Genomic DNA, 20,980 nt, shown 5'->3' with positions numbered 1-20,980 from the left:
AGTCCCTCCATGAGCAAAGTGGAGGGATAAGGGAATTAAAGGAACCTGCATTTTTAGGAGGGCTGTGGGGTGTGCAAGTACAGAGATCAAAGACACTGACCAACTAAACTGAAAGATGTGCTGCACAATATCCTTGTGCAGGAAAGAAGCCATGCCTCTCCAGGCTGCCGCAGAGGACAGAGTCAGAAACCATTTTGCAGTCACAGCTCAGGGGCTGGCATCTAGGGGAGCCAATTCCTGGCAAACATGAGTATGGCCCAAAATACAGGCCCGGAAAACTCACACTGCAAGACATGGAGTGGGCCTAAGTGACCAGGAGAAAATCAAACGTGGAGAGGGGTTTACACAGGGATTACACAGGAATACAGATTGTATAGATCCCCCTGTTCCCCCCACCCACCCCACTCATCCCCACCCCACCTCCAATCCAGCCACTTGTAGGACCAGTTGGAAGAGACATATCTGGCTGGGAATTCAAAAGGGGGTGGGGCAGAAGAGTTTGGAGGCTTAACTTAAGACCAGGAAAGGGGAGGGGTTCCTGCAGGGGATGAAGGAGACTAAGAATTGCCTCTACCACTGCAGGAATAGAACCCAGAGGGGAATCGCTGGGGTGCACTCTTCCAGGATGGACTGGCAAATGCTGGGCCCTGGAGGTGAGCTGATTTAAAATTTTCAGACCAATCATCATTCAACAAAAACCCTGGAGCCTACCTAAGCCTAAACCCTACCTCTAGGAGCACCACCTAGGGATTTCCTCTCAAACTCTAGCAACCCCACCCTGAGGGTTTAGCAAGCATCACACTCCAGCCCACCTAACCTAATACTGCTGAGAAGGGAAGCTGAGAATCTTTTTAACTCCAGTAGAAACAATTCTTTTTCATTGAGATTTTTTTTTTCATTTTTATTTATTCTTTTTTTCTCTGTTTAATTGTTACCTGAATGGTTCAGGGACAAACACACACACACACACACACACACACACACACACATACTTGTTTTTATGTTTTGTGTTTTTCCTCCTCATTTCTAGCATTTTCAAAGCCAGTTATTTTTCATGGATCAGTATTTTTAGGACTAGGATATTTGGTTAGTATATTTTGGTTTTGTTTTACATTCTTTTATATTAATTTTTAAATTTTTACTTTATACATATTTTTTCTCACTTATATGTTTCCCTCAATTGTATTTTTCTCTTCTGCTAATAGCCAATCTCTGTTGTTCTCTCTTTTATTCTTCCTTTAATTTTTTACTTCTATTCTCTCTCCTCCTCCCTCATAATCATTACTTCCTACATCATTTTTGTTCTCTTCTTGTCCATTCAAAATCCTAAACCTATTTGCAAACTTACTGTTTTTACTGTGGGCAATAACTGATCATATAATTTCTGTTTATTTTGACAATTAGAATTAAAGATGTCACAGCATGAAATATTTGATGTACTGCTGTGTATTGTTTGCATTGGTTGTTGTTATTATTTGTCTCCCCCTAAACAGTGAGGTTTTAGAAACTTTCAGGGACACTTTAAGTCCACAGGGTAAAAACTCTACTGCCTCAGATCCATACTGTTAGATGGATGGGCACACAAATAAGATGAAAAAGCAAGGGAATAAATCAATCCAAACAAACCAAGATACTTCAATAATAGAACCCATGTATACCACAATGGAAGAAATGTCAGAGAAGGAGTTTAGAATGTTCAGAGTTAAATTGATCTGTGAGGTAAAGGATGATATAGAGTGAAATCAGAGAGAAAATACACAAAGTGACAAATCACTTCAATAAAGAGATAGAGGTTCTGAAAAATAAAATCAAGCAGAAATCCTGGAAATGAAGGAATCAATAAACCAAATTAAAAATTCAATGAAAAGGATCACCAGCAGACTATACCACTTGAAAAACAAAGTTTTTAGGCAATAAAGACAAGATATATATTTTAAAAATGAACTTGACCATGGCAAAAATTTCTTAAGAGATCATGAGTAGAAATTCTAAGCAATATGGGATTATATAAAAAGACCAAATATAGGATTTGTTGGGACAGATGAAGGCTCAGAGATACAAATTAAAGGAATGCAGAATCTTTTCAATGAAATAATATCAGAAAATTTCCCAAATCTAAAGAATGAAATGGAAAATTCAATACAAGAGACTTACAGGACCCCCAATGTACAAAATTACAACAGACCCACATCAAGCCACATTATAATGAAAATGCCTAGTATACAGAACAAAGATAGAATTTTCAAATCTGTGAGAGAAAAGTATTAGATTACAAGGGGAAATCAATTCAGATCTCAGTTGATTTCTCAACCCAGACCCTCAAAACTAGGAGGTCCTGGAATAACATATACCAAGCTCTGAAAGAAAATGGATGCCAACCCAGAATCCTATATCCAGCAAAATTAAGCTTCAGATTTGATGATGAAATAAAAATCTTCCATGATAAACAAAAGTTAAAAGAATTCACAACAGAAAGCCTGCACTACAGAATATTTTCAACAAAATATTCCATGAAGATGAAGTTAAAAAAAAAAAAAGTGAAAACCAGCAAAGGGAGGAACTGCACTAAAGGAATAGTCAATCAAAGGAGAAACCAATTCAAATTAAAAATTAGATATAAACCAAAATGGGAATACAAATCATATCTCAATAATTACCTTGAATGTTAACAGCCTAAACTCATCAATCAAATGACACAGACTGGTATACTGGATTAAAAACAAGACCCAACAATATGCTATCTCAAAGAGATTCACCTCATAGTCAAAGACATCCACAGACAGAAGATGAAAGGATGGGAAAAAACATATAACTCACATGGATTATGTAAGCAAGCAGGAATTTCTTCCTCATATCAGATAAAGTAGACTTCAAGCCAAAGTTAATCAGAAGGGACAAAGAAGGTCATTTTGTATTGCTTAAGGGAATTATACATCAAAAAGACAAAAACAATCATAAATATTTATTCCCCAAACAGTGAAGCATCTATGTACATCAGACAAGCCCTTCTCAATTTTAAGAACCAAACAGGCCACAACACAATACTGGGTGACTTTAACACATGTCTCTCACTATTGAATAGATCCTCAAAACAAATAAACAAACAAACAAAAAAAAACTATAGAACTAAATCATACAATCAATAATTTAGACTTAACAGACATAAATAGAATATTTCATCCATCAATGAGCAAATATACTTTCTTCTCAGAAGCACATGGGTCCTTCTCTAAAATAGATCATATCTTATGCCACAAACCAACTCTTAGCAAATACAAAAAAACCAGATATTAGATATTAAACCATATAGATATAGATATTACTCTGCATTCTATCAGATCATAATGGAATGAAATTAGAAATCAATGATAGAATAAAATGTAGAAGGTACTCTAACACCTGGAGACTAAATAATACTCTATTGAATAATGAATGATGTTAAGAAACCATGAACAGAACTTCCAAGAATTATGGGATAACATAAAAAGACCAAATTTGAGATATATAAGGACAGATGAAGGTATATAGAGAGAGACCAAAGTAATACACAATATTTTCAATGAAATAAAATCAGGAAATTTCCCAAATCTAAAGAATGAGATGGAAAATCAAATACAGGAGGCTTACAGGATCCCAAATATACAAAACTATAACATACCCACACCAAGACACATTATTATAAAAATGCCTCCCTTACAGAATAAGATAGAATTTTAAAGGCTGCCAGAGAAAAACAACAAATCACATTTTATAGAAACCAATCCAGATCTCAACAGATTTCTCAAACCAAACCCAAAAAGCTAGGAGGTATTGGAATAATATAAACCAAACTCTGAAAGAAAATGGATGCCATCCAAGAATACTGTGTTCAGCAAAATTAAGCTTCAGAATTGACAACGAACTATAACCCTTCCATAATAATAATAAAAAAGCTACAAAAATTCACAACTAGAAAGCCTGCACTTTAAAACATACTCAATAAAATATTCCATGGAGAAGGAATAAAAAATACAGTGAAAACCAGCTAAGGGAGGAACTACACTAGAAGAATAGTCAATCAAAGGAGAAACTAATTCAAATTAAAAACCAGAAATAAATTACACTGTCAGGGAATAAAAATCATTTCTCAACCATAATATTGAGTATAAATGGCTTAAACTCATCGATCAAAAGACTCGCAGATTGGATTTAAAAACAGGACCCAGCAATATGTTATCTCCAAGAGACTCACTTCATAGGCAAAGATGTCCACAAACTGAAGTTAAAAGGATGGGGAAAAACATATCATCCACATGGATCTCATAAACAAGCAGGGGTCTCTATTCTCATATCAGATAAAGTGGAGTTTAAGCCAAAGTTAATCAGAAGAGATAAAGAAGGTCATTTCATACTACTTACGGGAATCATTACATCAACAAGACATAAAATTATAAATATTTATGCCCTAAACAATGGAGCATCTATGTACATCAAATAAATCTGTCTCAATTTCAAGAATCAAATAGGCCACAACACAATAATACTTTAACACACCTCTCCATCACTGGATAGATCCTCCAAATAAAATCTAAATAAAGAAGTTACAGAACTAAAAAATACAATTAATAATTTAGACTTAACAGACATATATAGAATATTTCATCCAATATGAAATACACTTTCTTCTCAGCAGCACAGTGATCCTTCTCTAAAAGAGAAGATATCTTAAGCCACAAAGCATCACTTAGAAAATACAAAAAAAAAATGGAGATTATATCTTGCATTCTATCAGATCATAATAGGATGAAATTTGAAACCAATGATAAAATAAAACATAGAAGCTACTCTAACACCTAGAGATTACATAATATGCTATTAAATGACAAAACTGATTAGAAGAACAAATCAAGAATGAAATTTAAAAAGTACTTAGAGGTAAATAAGAATAGCAACACAACATATCAAAATCTCTGAGACATTATGAAGGCAGTGCTATGAGGAAAGTTCATTGTATTGAGATCATTCATTAAAAGAATAGAAAGACACTCAATAAATGACCTAACATTACATCTCAAAGCCTAGAAAAAAACCAAAAGAACAAATCAACACAAAAAGCAGTAGAAGACAGGAAATTATTAAAATCAGAGCCAAAATAATGAAATTGGAACAAAACAAAACAAAATTCAAAAAATCAATGAAATAAAAAGTTGTTTCTTTAAAAAAAAATAACAATATTGATAAATCCTTTGCTAACCTAATGAAGAGAAAGAGAAAAAACTATAATTACTAATATTCATGATGAAAAAGAAAAACACTAGCATAGACATTGCTGAAATACAAATGATAATCAGAAACCATTTTGGAAATTTATATTCCAATAAAATAGAAAATTTTGAAGACACTGACAAATTTCTAGAGACATATGACCTACCCATATTGAAACAAAATGACATAGAATATTTAAACATAAATTTCAAACTATGAAATTAAAGATGCCATCAAAAGCCTACCAACAAAGAAAGCCCAGGACAAGATGGATTCTCAGCAGAGTTTACCAGGACCTTCAAAGAAGAACTAATACCAATCCTCCTGAAATTATTCCATGAAATAGAAAAAAAGGGAAACTTTCCAAACCCATTCTATGAAGCCAGTATTACTCTGATGGCACAACCAAAGACATGTCAGGGAAAGAAAATTTCAGACCAATATACCTAATGAGCACAGATGCAAAAATAATTAATAAAATACTGGCAAATCACATACAGAAACATATTAAAGAGATAGTGCACCATAATCAAGTGGGGATCATTCCAGGGATGCAAGTTTGTTTCAACATGCAGAAGTCAATCAATGTAATTCACATCAATAGACTTAAAAACAAGAATCACATGATTATCTCAATAGATATAGAAAAAGCATTTGACAAAATTAAGCATCCATTTATACTCACAACACTAGAAAAACTAGAGAGAGTAGGAACATACCTCAATATTGTAAAAGCTGTATATGCCAAACCCCAGGACAATATCATTCTAAATTGATTTAATTCTAATTCCTTTAAAACAGGAACAACACAGGATGCCCTCTTTTGCCACTTCTAGTCCAAATATTCCTTGAAACTTTAGCCAGAGTAATTAGGCAAAAGAAAGAAATTTTAGGGATAAGAATAGAAAAAGAAGAACTTAAAATATCCCTTTTTGCTGATGACATGATTCTATATTTAGAAGACCCAAAACTCCACCAGAAAATTAGAACTCATAAACAAATTCAGCAAAGTATCAGGATATAAAATTAACATCCCCAAATCAATTGTGTTCCTATATACCAATTATGTTTTATTCTTTAAAGTATATGAAAAAATGCAGCTAAATATATGTAAAACTGGGAAAGCCAGAGTCTAGCAAGAGGTAACTCAAATTTGATGAATTGGAAGAAAATTTTTCAAGTGGTGCTGGCTTGCCAAGTGCCTCAGATTCTCTCAGAGAATTATTTATAAAAAATCTGACCAACATTACTACTGTTTTTTTCTTCTTGGAAAGGGAAACTTATTCACTGTACTTGTCACTTGACTGCCAAAAATGCAATAGCAGTATCAGTAAAATCCTCAGTGAAATATTATCATGACAAATCTATCAATGTATCAAAAGAATTATGTACTATAACAAAGTAGATTTTACTCCAGGGATTCAAAGCTGGTCTGATATTTAAAAACTAATCCACATAATCATATATGCTCAATTTAAATAAGAAAAGATTATATTATTTGATACAGAAAAAAAATTTGACAAAATGCAACAAAATTTTATTATAAAGATGCTCAGCAATCTAGGAACAGTGTGATTTTATCAATTTGATAAAGGATATCTTCAAAGAAACAAACAAAAACAACCATACAGCTAATACAATATTAAATAATGAGAAATAAGATTTCCTCCTTATGATCAGGGCAAGGATGTCCCCTCACACTATTCTTATGTAAGATAGTTGAATATAATTAGAAAAGAAGAAATAAAGTGTCCCTCTTTACAGATGACAGACTAACTGGATAAAATTAAAAGGAATACAGAAAAAAATTAAATATACACTCGTGACAAATATGTGAATTCTACAAGATCTCAGGATGCAAGATCAACATAAAATCTAATCACATTTATATATAGTAGCAATGAACACATGGACACTGACATTAGAAACCCAAAGTCATTAATAATTGCACCAAAGAAAATGAAATAAGTTGTCTCTCTATGGTTGGCTGAACCCAAGGATATGGACCCCCGAAGGGAGGACCAATTGTATTTAAGTATAATCTGAAAAAAGCATGTATAGGATTTATATACTGAAAAATACAAAATTTTGATAAAAGAAACCAAAAGAAGGCTAAAATAAATGAAGAATTAGTCTCTGTTAATGGATTTGAAGCTAATCAGAGTAAAGATATAAATGCTCCCCAAACTGATATATAGGTTTAACCCAATTCTTACCAAAATTCCACCAAGGTTTTTTGTGGACATAGATATACTTATTTTAAAATTGAAGAGATAACACAGTTTTGCTAACACAATTTTAAAAAACAAAAATAAAGTGAGAGAAATCACTCTACCCAATGTTAAAGCTGACTACAGGGTATCAGCACAGGGATATTCATATTCATCAACGGGTCAGATTAGAGAATCCATAAGGAGATCTACACAAATATACTGAACCAGTTTTTAAGCTTTTATTTTTTAATGTAGTAATATTGTGAAGAGGGCACCTTGGGGTTCTCTCCTCAAGTGAATGTCTTTGAAGTGAATTCACACTTTTGCACCTTTCAGCCTGCAATGGGTGGGGTATCCTGATTCCTGAAATATGGTCAAAGTATCTTTCCTATTTTCCTGGTGCAAAGTACTTGGCTTCTTTTTAATACCACTCATCTCTACATGCTGCTTTTCTGCATCTTTAAACACACTTCTTTTCTTGCAAACTTTGAATTTTTCAAATCTTTCCATTCTGACTTTTGCCCCTAATTTTCACTGTAAATTTCCATCCTGTAGCCTGAACTATGTGTTGCCTTAACTTGTCTATCACCTTTAAATTGGTCCTCTTACAAAGTCTCAGGGCATAGACCAAAAAAAAAAAAAAAAAATCAAAATTCTTTGCCACATGTAATATGGACAGCCTGTAATTCAATTGCAAATACAATCTTCATTCCTATGTGAAACCTACTCGTGTTGGCCTTTATTATCTGCATTTCTATCAACAGTTTGGTCTTTTGAGCCCTTACCAGAATTGTCCATTAAACTTTTCTTATAGCACTCTAGACTTCTCTACCTTTTCCCTCAAACTTCCAAACTCCTTATGCAAATCAACTGCAAAGTCTTTTCCACATTTTCTAAGGTGCAGTCACAGCAATGGCCATATTGTTCAGTACCAAATTTTTGTGTTAGCTTTCTGTCACTGTGACAAAAATACCTTAGATGATCAATTTAAAGTGAATTCTTTTTTGTTTATTTGTTATGGGGATTGGACCAAAGGGCACTTTACTCCTGAGTTACATGCCCAGTCCTTTTTATCTTTTTTTTTTTTTTTTTAAGTTTTGAGACAGGGTCTTACTAAATTGCCAAGGTTGGCCTCAAACTTGCAATCCTCCTGCTTCAGTCTCCTGAACTGTTGAAATTACAGACATGCATCATCGTGCCCAGTGATAAGCAAATAAAGGAGAGAAAAAGATAGATTTCAGTTCATGGTTTCTGAGGCTTCAGCTTGTCTTTGTGCTTTGGGTCTGTGGCGTCACAGTGTATCACAGTGAGGACCTGACAGAGTCCTGCTCATCTCATGGTGGATGGGAAGCAAAGAGAGAAAGAAAGGGACCAAGATCCCTGTACCCCTTTAAGGCATGTCTCTAATATTCTAATATCTTCCCACCAGACTCCATCTCTGAAAGGTATCACTGCCTCCCGATAGTGTCACAGTTGGGGACCAAGCATTTAACACAAGGGCCTTTGGAGTACGTTCATGATCCAAGCTATAGCAGGTAAAATTAACATCTTAACAACATTAATTCTTCCAACTGATAAACATAAAATGTCTTTACATTTATTTATGCTTTCTTCAATTTCTTTCAGCAATATTTTTTTAGTTTTCATATATGTGTCTTGATTAAGTTTTTTCCCAAGTATTTCATTTTACTTTTTATTGTAAATGGGATTGTTACCTTAATTTCCTTTTTGAATTGTTCAATGTTAGTGTATAGAAACACAGCTGATTTTTGTATTTTGCAACTTTGCTGAATTCATTTATTAGTTCTAATATCTTGTGTGAAATATTTAAGTTTTCTACATATACAAGCATATCATATGTTAATAGAGATAATTTTATTTCTTTTTAAATATTTGAATGCATTTTGTTTCCTTTTCTTGCCTAATTGCTCAAGTTAGAACTTCCAATACTATGTTGAATAGAAGTAGTTAGCATGGGCATCCTTGTCTTGGTTCTGATCTTAGAAGGTTTTCAGTGTTTTACCATTGACTACAATGTTAGCTGGGGGATTTTTACATGTGGCCTTTATTATTCTGAGGTAGTTTCTTTCTCTTCCTAATTTGTTAAGTGTTTTATCAAATAAGGGATGTTAAATTGTGTTGAAATGCTTTTTCAGCATCAACTGAAGTAATCATGTGATTTTCCATCTTTAATTATGTTAATGTAGGGTGTTATATTGGTTGATTTTTTGCATGTGAAAACATTCTTGCATTCCAGAAATAAATCTGTTGGGGAAGGCCAGTTAGGCTTCCTTGCAGAGGCTTCCAGCAGGCTATGTTATGTTTTATGTTATGTTTTTATCATGTAGACAAGGCCATGACTAGTGTGTAGTCAAGGTCAGAAACACTGATTCAGTGTGCATACTCAAGGTCACAAACATTTGCTTGTGAGCATGTGAGCACTGGTGTAAGCTGTTGGCAGTGTGCCTTCTTTGTTTAGACTGTATTCAAAAGTGGGCTAAATGGAACTGATGGGAGCAAAATGGAACTGGGTGGGTCTAAAGCTGAAACTGGCTGAGGCTGTTTCCACCTCTGAATAAAGGCTGACTCAACCATGTCTTGCATCTTCTTTCACCTGCCAGGATTCCAAATGTTTCCTGGGTCTGAGCCCTTGCATAACAAAATCTCTTTGGTTTTAGAATAGGATAAATTTAATATGCTCTTGAATTTGAGTTGTTAGTATTTTGTTTATGATTTTTCATTAACATTCATCAAGAACATTGGTCTATAGTTTTCTTATAGTGTGTTTTGCCTTGCTCTTAGGGTAATTCTGACCTTGTAGAATGAGTCCTCTTCAAGTTTTAGATAAGCTGAGAAAATGATGTTACCTCTTTGAGTGATTGGAAGAACTTTTTAGTGAAGCTATCTACTGCTGCACTTTGTTGGGTGGGGGGGTTAATTATTGAGTCAATCTCTCCTTATTACTTGTAAGTCTCTTCATATTTTTTCTATTTCTCTATTATTTTCCCAACTGACTTCTGACAAAGGTGCAAAAGTGATTTAATTGAGGAGGGAGAGCCTTTTCATCAAATGTCACTAAAGCAATTTGACATCCATAGGCAAAAGAAAGACAAGCAAAACCTCACATCTTATACTGCAAATGGACCATGAAATTAAATATGACATACAGAGCTTTTAAAAAATATATACAGGAAAATATTTGGAACCTAAAGCTAGAAAAAACTTTTTTTTTGATATGATGCTACAAGATGCTACAAGCATACGAGGAAAAACTAGATAAACTGGACCTAATCAAAATTAAAAATGTTTATTCTGTGAAAGACCCTGTTAAGACAATGAGGTAACAAGTTGCAGACTGAAAGAAAATACTTGCAAATTATATACCTGGCAAAGAAATAATAATTAGAATATGTGAAAACGTTTCATAATAGTAAAACAACAACAACAAAACAACCCTAATGATATAATTATAAAATGGACAGAAGATATGGGGACACATTTCCAAAATATATACATAAATGGCAAATAAATATATAAAAAGATATTCAACATCAATAGCCGGTAAGAAAATCTAATTTTAATCTAAAATAGATATTTCTACACATCAAAAAAGTTAAAAAAGACATAGTAATGATATCTCAGACTGGCAAATATCTGGAGAAACAGGATAATTGTTTCATTATTGGTAGAAATTTTAAGATGGTAAAACCACTCTGGAAAATAGTTTGGAAGTTTCTTGTAAAATTGCATGCACTTACCATATGACTCAATAATTGTGCACTTCTCACACAAACCTAAACACAAATGTTCACACAAATTTTATTTTTATTAGCACCAAACTAAAAACAAATGTTTTTCCACATGTCCATGGTAAATAAATTGTGTAAGTATAACACACCAATAAAAAAACAACAAACTACTAAAAATAAAAAAGAATAAACTACTGATGCACACAATGACTTGGATAAATCTGAAGGGAATTATACTGAGTAAAAAAAAAATCTCATCTGAAAAGATGACATATTATTTGGTTGAAATTTTATAGAACATTGTAAAATTAGAGAATAGATTAGCCATTGCCAGTGGTTAGAGATGGGTAGGGATGTAAAAAGGTAGCATGAAGAAAATCCCCCTGTAGTGATGTAATAGTTATGTATCTTGATGTATCTTGATTACTATAGTGGGTGGTTACATGAATCTACACATGGATAAAAGTGCAAGAACACAGTGCACATATTCATGCACACATCAATGCATCTAAAATTGATGACATCTGCACAAGCTCTGTGGTGGTAACACTGAAAATTCCAGGCTCATTCCTATCCTTTAGTGGAAGGAAGCACAAAGATATCTGGTATGTTTAATCACTGGAAGAATCTAGAGCTAACAGACCTAACTGTGTTTGGGTGAGTAGGTGTCTGGTGTCTGTCATCATGATATTATAAGATGTTTAATTGACACTTTTTATTTATTTATTTATTTATTTATTTATTTATTTATTTATTTTTAAATTTTTATTGTGGGTTGTTCAAAACATTACAAATTTCTTGACATATCATATTCCACACTTTGATTCAAGTGGGTTATGAACTCCCACCTTCACCCCATACACAGATTGCAGAATCACATCAGTTTCACATCCATTGATTTACAAATTGCCATACTAGTGTCTGTTGTGCTCCGCTGCCTTTCCCATCCTCCACCCTCCCCCCTCCCCACCTCTCCCCTCCCCTCCCCACCTCTCCCCTCCCCTCCCCTCCTCTCTCTCTACCTCCTCCACTGTATAACCCTGAGGGTCTCCTTCCATTACCATGCAATTTCCCTTCTCTCTCCCTTTCCCTCCCACCTCTCATCCCTGTTAAATGTTAATCTTCTTCTCCTGCTCTTCGTCCCTACTCTGTTCTTAGTTACTCTCCTCATATCAAAGAAGACATTTGGCATTTGTTTTTTAGGGATTGGCTAGCTTCACTTAGCATAATCTACTCTAATGCCATCCATTTCCCTGTAAATTCTATGATTTTGTCATTTTTTAATGCACAGTAATACTCCATTGTGTATAAATGCCACATTTTTTTTATCCATTCGTCTATTGAAGGGCATCTAGGTTGGTTCCACAGTCTTGCTATTGTGAACTGTGCTGCTATGAACATCGATGTAGCAGTGTCCCTGTAGCATGCTCTTTTTAGGTCTTTAGGGAATAGACCAAGAAGGGGAATAGCTGGGTCAAATGGTGGCTCCATTCCCAGCTTTCCAAGAAATCTCCATACTGCTTTCCAAATTGGCTGCACCAATTTGCAGTCCCACCAGCAATGTACAAGTGTACCCTTTTCCCCACATCCTCGCCAGCACTTGTTGTTGTTTGACTTCCTAATGGCTGCCAATCTTACTGGAGTGAGATGGTATCTTAGGGTGGTTTTGATTTGCATTTCTCTGACAGCTAGAGATGGTGAGCATTTTTTCATGTACTTGTTGATTGACTGTATGTCCTCCTCTGAGAAGTGTCTGTTCAGGTCCTTGGCCCATTTGTTGATTGGGTTGTTTGTTCTCTTATTGTCTAATTTTTTGAGTTCTTTGTATACTCTGGATATTAGGGCTCTATCTGAAGTGTGAGGAGTAAAGATTTGTTCCCAGGGTGTAGGCTCCCTATTTACCTCTCTTATTGTTTCTTTTGATGAGAAAAAACTTTTTAGTTTGAGTAAGTCCCATTTGTTGATTCTAGTTATTAACTTTTGTGCTATGGGTGTCCTATTGAGGAATTTGGAGCCCGACCCCACCGACTGTAGATCGTAGCCAACTTTTTCTTCTATCAGACGGCGCGTCTCTGATTTGATATCAAGCTCCTTGATCCATTTTGAATTCACTTTTGTGCATGGCGAGAGAAAGGGATTCAGTTTCATTTTGTTGCATATGGATTTCCAGTTTTCCCAGCACCATTTGTTGAAGATGCTATCCTTCCTCCATTGCATGCTTTTAGCCCCTTTATCAAATATAAGATAGTTGTAGTTTTGTGGATTGGTTTCTGTGTCCTCTATTCTGTACCATTGGTCCACCCGCCTGTTTTGGTACCAGTACCATGCTGTTTTTGTTACTATTGCTCTGTAGTATAGTTTGAAGTCTGGTATCGCTATACCGCCTGATTCACACTTCCTGCTTAGCATTGTTTTTGCTATTCTGGGTCTTTTATTTTTCCATATGAATTTCATGATTGCTTTCTCTATTTCTACAAGAAATGCCGTTGGGATTTTGATTGGCATTGCATTAAACCTATAGAGAACTTTTGGTAATATCGCCATTCTGATGATGTTAGTTCTGCCTATCCATGAACAGGGTATATTTTTCCATCTTCTAAGATCTTCTTCTATTTCTCTCTTTAGGGTTCTGTAGTTTTCATTGTATAAGTCTTTCACCTCTTTTGTTAGGTTGATTCCCAAGTATTTTATTTTTTTTGAAGATATTTTGAATGGAGTGGTTGTCCTCATTTCCATTTCAGAGGATTTGTCGCTGATATACAGGAATGCCTTTGATTTATGCGTGTTGATTTTATATCCTGCCACTTTGCTGAATTCATTTATTAGCTCTAATAGTTTCTTTGTAGAGCCTTTTGGGTCTGCTAGGTATAGAATCATATCATCTGCAAATAGTGATAATTTAAGTTCTTCTTTTCCTATTTTGATGCCTTTAATTTCTTTCGTCTGTCTAATTGCTCTGGCCAGTGTTTCGAGAACTATGTTGAACAGAAGTGGAGAGAGAGGGCATCCCTGTCTAGTTCCAGATTTTAGAGGGAATGCCTTCAGTTTTTCTCCATTCAGAATGATGCTAGCCTGAGGCTTAGCATAGATTGCTTTTACAATATTGAGGTATGTTCCTGTTATCCCTAGTTTTTCTAGAGTTTTGAACATAAAGGGATGCTGTACTTTGTCAAATGCTTTTTCCGCATCTATCGAGATGATCATATGGTTCTTATTTTTAAGTCTATTGATGTGGTGAATAACATTTATTGATTTCCGTATATTGAACCAGCCTTGCATCCCTGGGATGAATCCTACTTGATCATGGTGTACAATTTTTTTGATATGTTTTTGTATCCGATTCGCCAGAATTTTATTGAGGATTTTTGCATCTAGGTTCATTAGAGATATTGGTCTGTAGTTTTCTTTCTTTGAAGTGTCTTTGTCTGGTTTAGGTATCAGGGTGATGTTGGCCTCATAGAATGAATTTGGAAGTTCTCCCTCCTTTTCTATTTCCTGAAGTAGCTTGAAAAGTATTGGTATTAGTTCTTCTTTAAAGGTTTTGTAAAATTCTGCTGTATACCCATCTGGACCTGGGCTTTTCTTAGTTGGAAGTCTTTTTATGGTTTCTTCTATTTCCTCAATTGATATTGGTCTGTTTAGGTTTTCTATATCCTCCTGACTCAATCTGGGCAGATCATATGACTTAAGAAATTTATCTATGCCTTCACTATCTTCTAGTTTGTTGGAGTATAAGGATTCAAAATAGTTTTTGATTATCTTCTGTATTTCTGAAGTGTCTGTTGTGATATTGCCTTTTTCATCCCGTATGCTAGTAATTTGAGTTCTCTCTCTTCTTCTCTTCGCTAGCATTGCTAAGGGTCTGTCGATTTTGTTTATTTTTTCAAAGAACCAACTTTTAGTTTTGTCAATTTTTTCAATTGTTTCTTTTGTTTCGATTTCATTAATTTCAGCTCTGATTTTAATTATTTCTTGCCTTCTACTTCTTTTGCTGTTGTTTTGCTCTTCTTTTTCAAGGATTTTGAGATGAAGTATGAGATCATTTATTTGTTGTTTTTTTCTTTTTTTAAGGAATGAACTCCAAGCAATGAATTTTCCTCTTAGAACTGCTTTCAATGTGTCCCATAGATTCCGATATGTTGTGTCTGTGTTTTCATTTATCTCTAAGAATTTTTTAATTTCCTTCTTGATATCTTCTATAACCCATTGATCATTCAGTAACCTATTGTTCATTCTCCAAGTGATGTATGCTTTTTCCTTCCTTCTTTTATCGTTGATTTTCAGTTTCATTCCATTATGATCAGATAAGATGCATGGTATTATCTCTACTCCTTTATATTGTCTAAGAGTTGCCCTGTGACATAATATATGATCTATTTTTGAGAAGGATCCATGTGCTGCTGAGAAAAAAGTGTAACTGCTTGATGTTGGGTGGTATATTCTATATATGTCAATTAGGTCTAGGTTATTAATAGTGTTATTGAGTTCTATAGTTTCCTTATTCAACTTTTGTTTGGAAGATCTGTCCAGTGGCGAGAGAGGTGTGTTGAAGTCTCCCATGATTATGGTATGGTGATCTATTAGACTCTTGAACTTGAGAAGAGTTTGTTTGACGAACATAGCTGCACCATTGTTTGGGGCATAAATATTTATGATTGTTATGTCTTGTTGGTGTATGGTTCCCTTAAGCAGTATGTAGTGTCCCTCTTTATTTCTTTTGATTAACTTTGGCTTGAAATCTATTTTATTTGATATGAGTATGGACACTCCTGCTTGTTTCCGAAGTCCATATGAGTGATATGATTTTTCCCAACCTTTCACCTTCAGCCTATGTATGTCTTTTCCTATCAAATGCGTCTCCTGTAGGCAGCATATTGTTGGGTCTTGTTTTGTGATCCATTCTACTAGCCTGTGTCTCTTAATTGGTGAGTTTAAGCCATTAACATTTAGGGTTATTATTGAGATATGGGTTGTTCTTCCAGCCATATTTGTTTATTTCTGTTACTAAACATGGTTTGTTTTCCACTTTGATTATTCCCCCCCCCTTTACTGTCCTACCTCCCACTGTTGGTTTTCATTGTTATTTTCCATTTCCTCTTCCTGTAATGCTTTGGCGAGGATGTTTTGAAGAGATGGTTTTCTAGCTGCGAATTCTTTAAACTTTTGTTTATCGTGGAAGGTTTTAATTTCATCCTCCATCCTGAAGCTTAATTTCGCTGGATACACAATTCTTGGTTGGAACCCATTTTCTTTCAGTGTTTGAAATATGTTATTCCAGGATCTTCTAGCTTTCAGAGTCTGTGTTGACAGATCAGCTGTTATCCTGATTGGCTTACCCCTAAATGTAATCTGCTTCCTTTCTCTTGTAGCTTTTAAAATTCTCTCCTTATTCTGTATGTTGGGCATCTTCATTATAATGTGTCTAGGTGTGGATCTCTTATGATTTTGCACATTCGGCGTCCTGTAGGCTTCTAGGATTTGGGGTTCTGTCTCATTCTTCAAGTCTGGGAAGTTTTCTTGTATTATTTCATTGAATAGACTTCTCATTCCTTTGGTTTGGAGCTCTGTACCTTCCTGTATCCCAATGACTCTTAAGTTTGGTCTCTTAATGTTATCCCATATTTCTTGGATGTTCTGCTCATGGTTTCTTAACAGTCTTGCTGAGCTGTCTATGTTCTTTTCCAGTTGAAATACTTTGTCTTCATTGTCTGATGTTCTATCTTCTAAGTGTTCTACTCTGCTGGTAGTATTCTCCATTGAGTTTTTAAGTTGGTTTATTGCTTCCTGCATTTCTAGGATTTCTGTTTGTTTGTTTTTTATAACCTCTATCTCCCTGTATAGTTGATCCTTTGCTTCCTGGATTTGTTTGCGTATTTCGTTGTCGAAGTGATCTTTCATTGTCTGATTTTGCTGTTTAATGTCTTCCTTGATACTCCAGATCATCTGAAGCATGTATATCCTGAATTCTTTATCTGACATTCCATCTGCTGCAGCTGTTACCTCTTCTAAAGTTGCGTTGACCTGCATTGCTTGTGGTCCTTTCTTTCCTTGTCTTTTCATACTGCTTGCGTATCTTTCCTGCAGGTGCGGGCGGCGGCTCTGCTCTCTCCTTATTCCAATTGGGGTGTCGTGGCTACCACGCCGGCAGGTCACTGGGCCTGTTCTGGGAGCTGGCGGCGGCTCTGTTCTGCCCCTACTCCAATTGGGGTGACGAGTGTACCACGCCGGCAGGCCTCCGGGCCTGATCCGCAGGTCGGTTGCAGGTTTGCCTACCCTGCAGGCTCGGGCGGCGGCTCTACTCTGCCCCTACTGCAAATGGGGTGACGTGTCTGTCGTACCGGCAGGCCACTGGGCCTGTCCCGCTGGTCGGTCGCAGATCTGCCCACCTTTCGGGCACGGGTGGAGGCTCTGCTCTGCCCCTACTCCAATTAGGGTGTCATGGCTACCCCGCCTGCAGGATGCTGGGCCTGTTCCTGGCACGGGCGGCGACTCTGCTCTGCCACTACTCCAATTAGGGTGGTGTTTGTACCACGCCGGCAGGCTCCTGGGCCTGATCCGCCGGTCTGTTGTAGGTCTGCCTACCTTGGAGGCGCGGGCGGCGGATCTGCCCTGCCCCTCCTACCACGCCTGTGGACCCCTGGGCCTGATCTGCAGGTTGATCACTGGTCTGCTCACCCTGCGGGCACGGGTGGCAGTTCCGCTCCGCCCCCACTCCAATTGGGGTCACGTGACCACCACACCGGCAGGGCCTGATCCGGGCGTGGGAGAAGGATCTGCTCTGCCCCTACTCCAGTTGGGGTGACGTGTGTACCACACTGGCAGGCCACTGGGCCTGACCCGCCAGGCTGACACAGGTCTGTTTACCTTGCAAGCTCGAACCGCGGCTCTGCCCTGCCCCTCCTACCACGCCCATGTACCACTGGGTCGCGGGTCTGCCCACCTTGCGGGTGCGGGTGGCGGCTCCGCTCCGCCCCCTCTCCAATTGGGGTCACGCGGTCACCACGCTGGCGAGCCGCTGGGCCTGCTCCGGGCGCTGGCGGCGGCCCGACTCCTTCCCTCTGGCTCGACGACAAATTGAGGAGACTCGGGTGACTGTGCCTCACCCCCCCTACCAGGAGACCAACTGCTTATGTCGCCACTGGTATTGATGAAGTTCCCTCCTCCGCCGCTTTCTACAGACGTCAGATCTCTGCCATGTTGGTATCCTATGCGAATGGCAGCATTTCGTTTCCCTTGCCGGGCAACCAAAGCACCGGGTGAGTCCTGACTGGCCCTCAGCAGGACCCGGACCGAGAAGCAGTTTCCGCGGGCTCCTAGCCCCGGGCCAGGGAAGTTCCAGGAGCCGGAACTCGGCCACTCCGTGCTCGGTGTAAGCTCCTATAAATGTAAGCTCCAAGAAGCAGTCTCCGCGGGCTCAGTTCCGGGAGCCGGAACTCGGCCGCCCCGCGCTCGGTATTCACTCTGATAAGATCAGGTTCTAAGAAGCACCCAGGCGCTGAGCCCTAGCAATCTGTCTGCAAGCCGCAGGCGAATTGCAGCCTGAAATTACCTGTTCTATGGCTGAATGAGCTGCGGTCAGTCAAAAACAGGAGTGGTGACGTCAGTTTACCAACATGGTGGCTGCTGGCCTCCTCTGTGGTCTGACCGGTGTGGAGAACCGAGATGGACCGCTTCCTTCCCCCGTCTCGAACCCAGAATTCAGCCCTGAGTACGGTGCTTGCGCGGCTGGCAGAAACTGCAGCGCTGTAACCCTGCGTCTCTATCCCAGACTTTAGCCGCGGGGCGATTTGCTGAATAAGCAGTGTTACCCTCCGTGCGACAAACCTCTCGCATTTGAGTCCCCGTAGCCGATCCTCGTGCTATGGAAATCCTTCCTCCAGGTTCCGGAGCACCCCACTATTGCTGGAAATTCCTAACAAAATATCCTTTAGCCGTCCTGACTTGTCATACTCCCACACAGTGAAGCAGCACACGGGGACAATGCACTCCCCTCGCCGCCATCTTCCTTCCCTCGACACTTTTTATTTAGTCACTTCTATAGGCAAAAACTTGAAGCAGGATTTTGTTAACAGCACTGTTAAATAAAATCTGTGGGGATCCATGGATTTAGAACAGGCACCTGTAATGGGCCCAGCAGTCCAAACCAGAATAGAGTTGAATCACAGTACCTGAGCTTTGGTTGGTTGCAGGAGGAATTGTAGACAATTAACTAATTAAGCTGTAAGCAATTAATTAGTTTAGTTGTAACCCATTGACTGATTATTCAAGGTGTTGTTAAATTGTTTTCTAGGTCTCACTTCTGTTTTTCATCAATGCTATCAGATCACATTGTTGGTTAGAATTCTCATAACTTGCTCTAGTTTTGGGGGTTAGTAAAGAATCAGAACATAATCAAGAAACAATTTTTTTTGGTCTTGATTTGCTCAAGTAAACTGCTAAATTTAGTTATAAGGAATTTTCTTTTGATAATACTTTAATATGAAAAAAGTTTTAATTACCAAGTCTAAATCACAGAAAAGACCTAATTCCTTGAAGAAAGAAAATGAAATGCATCTCCTTTCTTACCCCAATAATGTATAGCACTACATTCTTGTAGAAAGAATACAATATGCATTTGGTCACTCGAAAATAGTTCCAAGTTCCATGAACCAACAGAAGCTTCTCCAAGTATCTAAACTGAAAAGAAACAATAGTCAACAAAAGTTCAAATGAAACTACCATTTAGTGTGAAAACCCACAAAGTATTATGTTCCCAGTATTTCATAATTTAGCAGTTCCCCCTTTAGCAAATGTAATGTAGAAGAGGAGAGAATGAACATTAGTCCTAAAGCAATCTGACATGGCACTTGGCTATAATGACCTTTTAAAGAATTCTCTTGTTTCAACAGTAACATCAAAAATAAACCATTAAATATCATTTTTTGTCCAGCAAATGGTGCTTTGTTATTAATAATAACAGGTATGGATTTTTCAAAATAATATTTGTTTTTTGTGCCTGGGTCTTAACTAAATACACGTCTAGGATCTTAATCATAAGAACGAGTCAGAATTATTTAATAAAAAAAAACATCATATTGGAAACAGGAAACTCAGATTCAATCACTGAGTGTTTTGTCTGATTAGGTTGAAGTAATAATGTCTTGTAGGAATCAGTTCCCTGTTTCCTATAATAAATAAAAAATATAAACAAAAAATGTAACAAGGACAAAAGGGCAGGACTCTGGGACACTCCTGAATCTCTCACCCCCATCTTCTTTTTGCTTTTCTTCCAGTGTAAGACGTACTGGATTTATTCATTGCAATGTAAGCTGCATATGGACATGAGTTAGCTTTCTATTGCTGTGACCAAATACCTGAGACAATCAACTTGTACAGAGAAAAGATCTGTTTTGCCTCATGGTTTTAGTGGTTTGGGGCCACAGTCAGTTGGCACCTTTTATTTGGGCCTGTGACGAGGCAGCATATCATGGTGAGAGTATGTGAAGATGGAAGTTGTTCACCACATGGTGGTCAGAAGGCAAAGACAAAGAAATGAAGGCATAGGGTTCCCAATATTCCCTTCAAGGACCTGTTCCCAAAGAACTGACTTTTTCCCACGAGGCCCCACTTCCTAGAGGCTTCACCCCTTCCCAATAGTGCCATAGGCTGGGGGCCAAACCTTTAACAAGTGGGCCTTTGGGAAACATTTCTAAACCTTAGGAGGGCAGGACTCATTGTTTACTTTGTTCATTGACCAATCCAGCATACCTAGCAACATACCCAGAATGTGGCAGG

General features: G+C 37.4%; 1 protein-coding gene across 1 annotated transcript in view; it reads right to left on the bottom strand.

Moving 5' to 3' along the window:
• Nucleotides 1-20,980, bottom strand: part of LOC114097622 (phospholipid-transporting ATPase IB-like) — a 155,435-nt gene that overhangs the window by 58,699 nt on the left and 75,756 nt on the right. The window contains 1 exon segment of the mRNA XM_071611730.1: nucleotides 19,772-19,882. Within this exon segment, the coding sequence (XP_071467831.1) occupies nucleotides 19,772-19,882 (111 nt within the window).

Source organism: Marmota flaviventris, chromosome 4 (assembly GCF_047511675.1).
Source record: "Marmota flaviventris isolate mMarFla1 chromosome 4, mMarFla1.hap1, whole genome shotgun sequence".
In the NCBI taxonomy this organism is placed as follows: Eukaryota; Metazoa; Chordata; class Mammalia; order Rodentia; family Sciuridae; genus Marmota; species Marmota flaviventris.
Note: the sequence above shows the minus strand (reverse complement) of the source record. Positions and strands in the feature narration are given on the sequence as shown.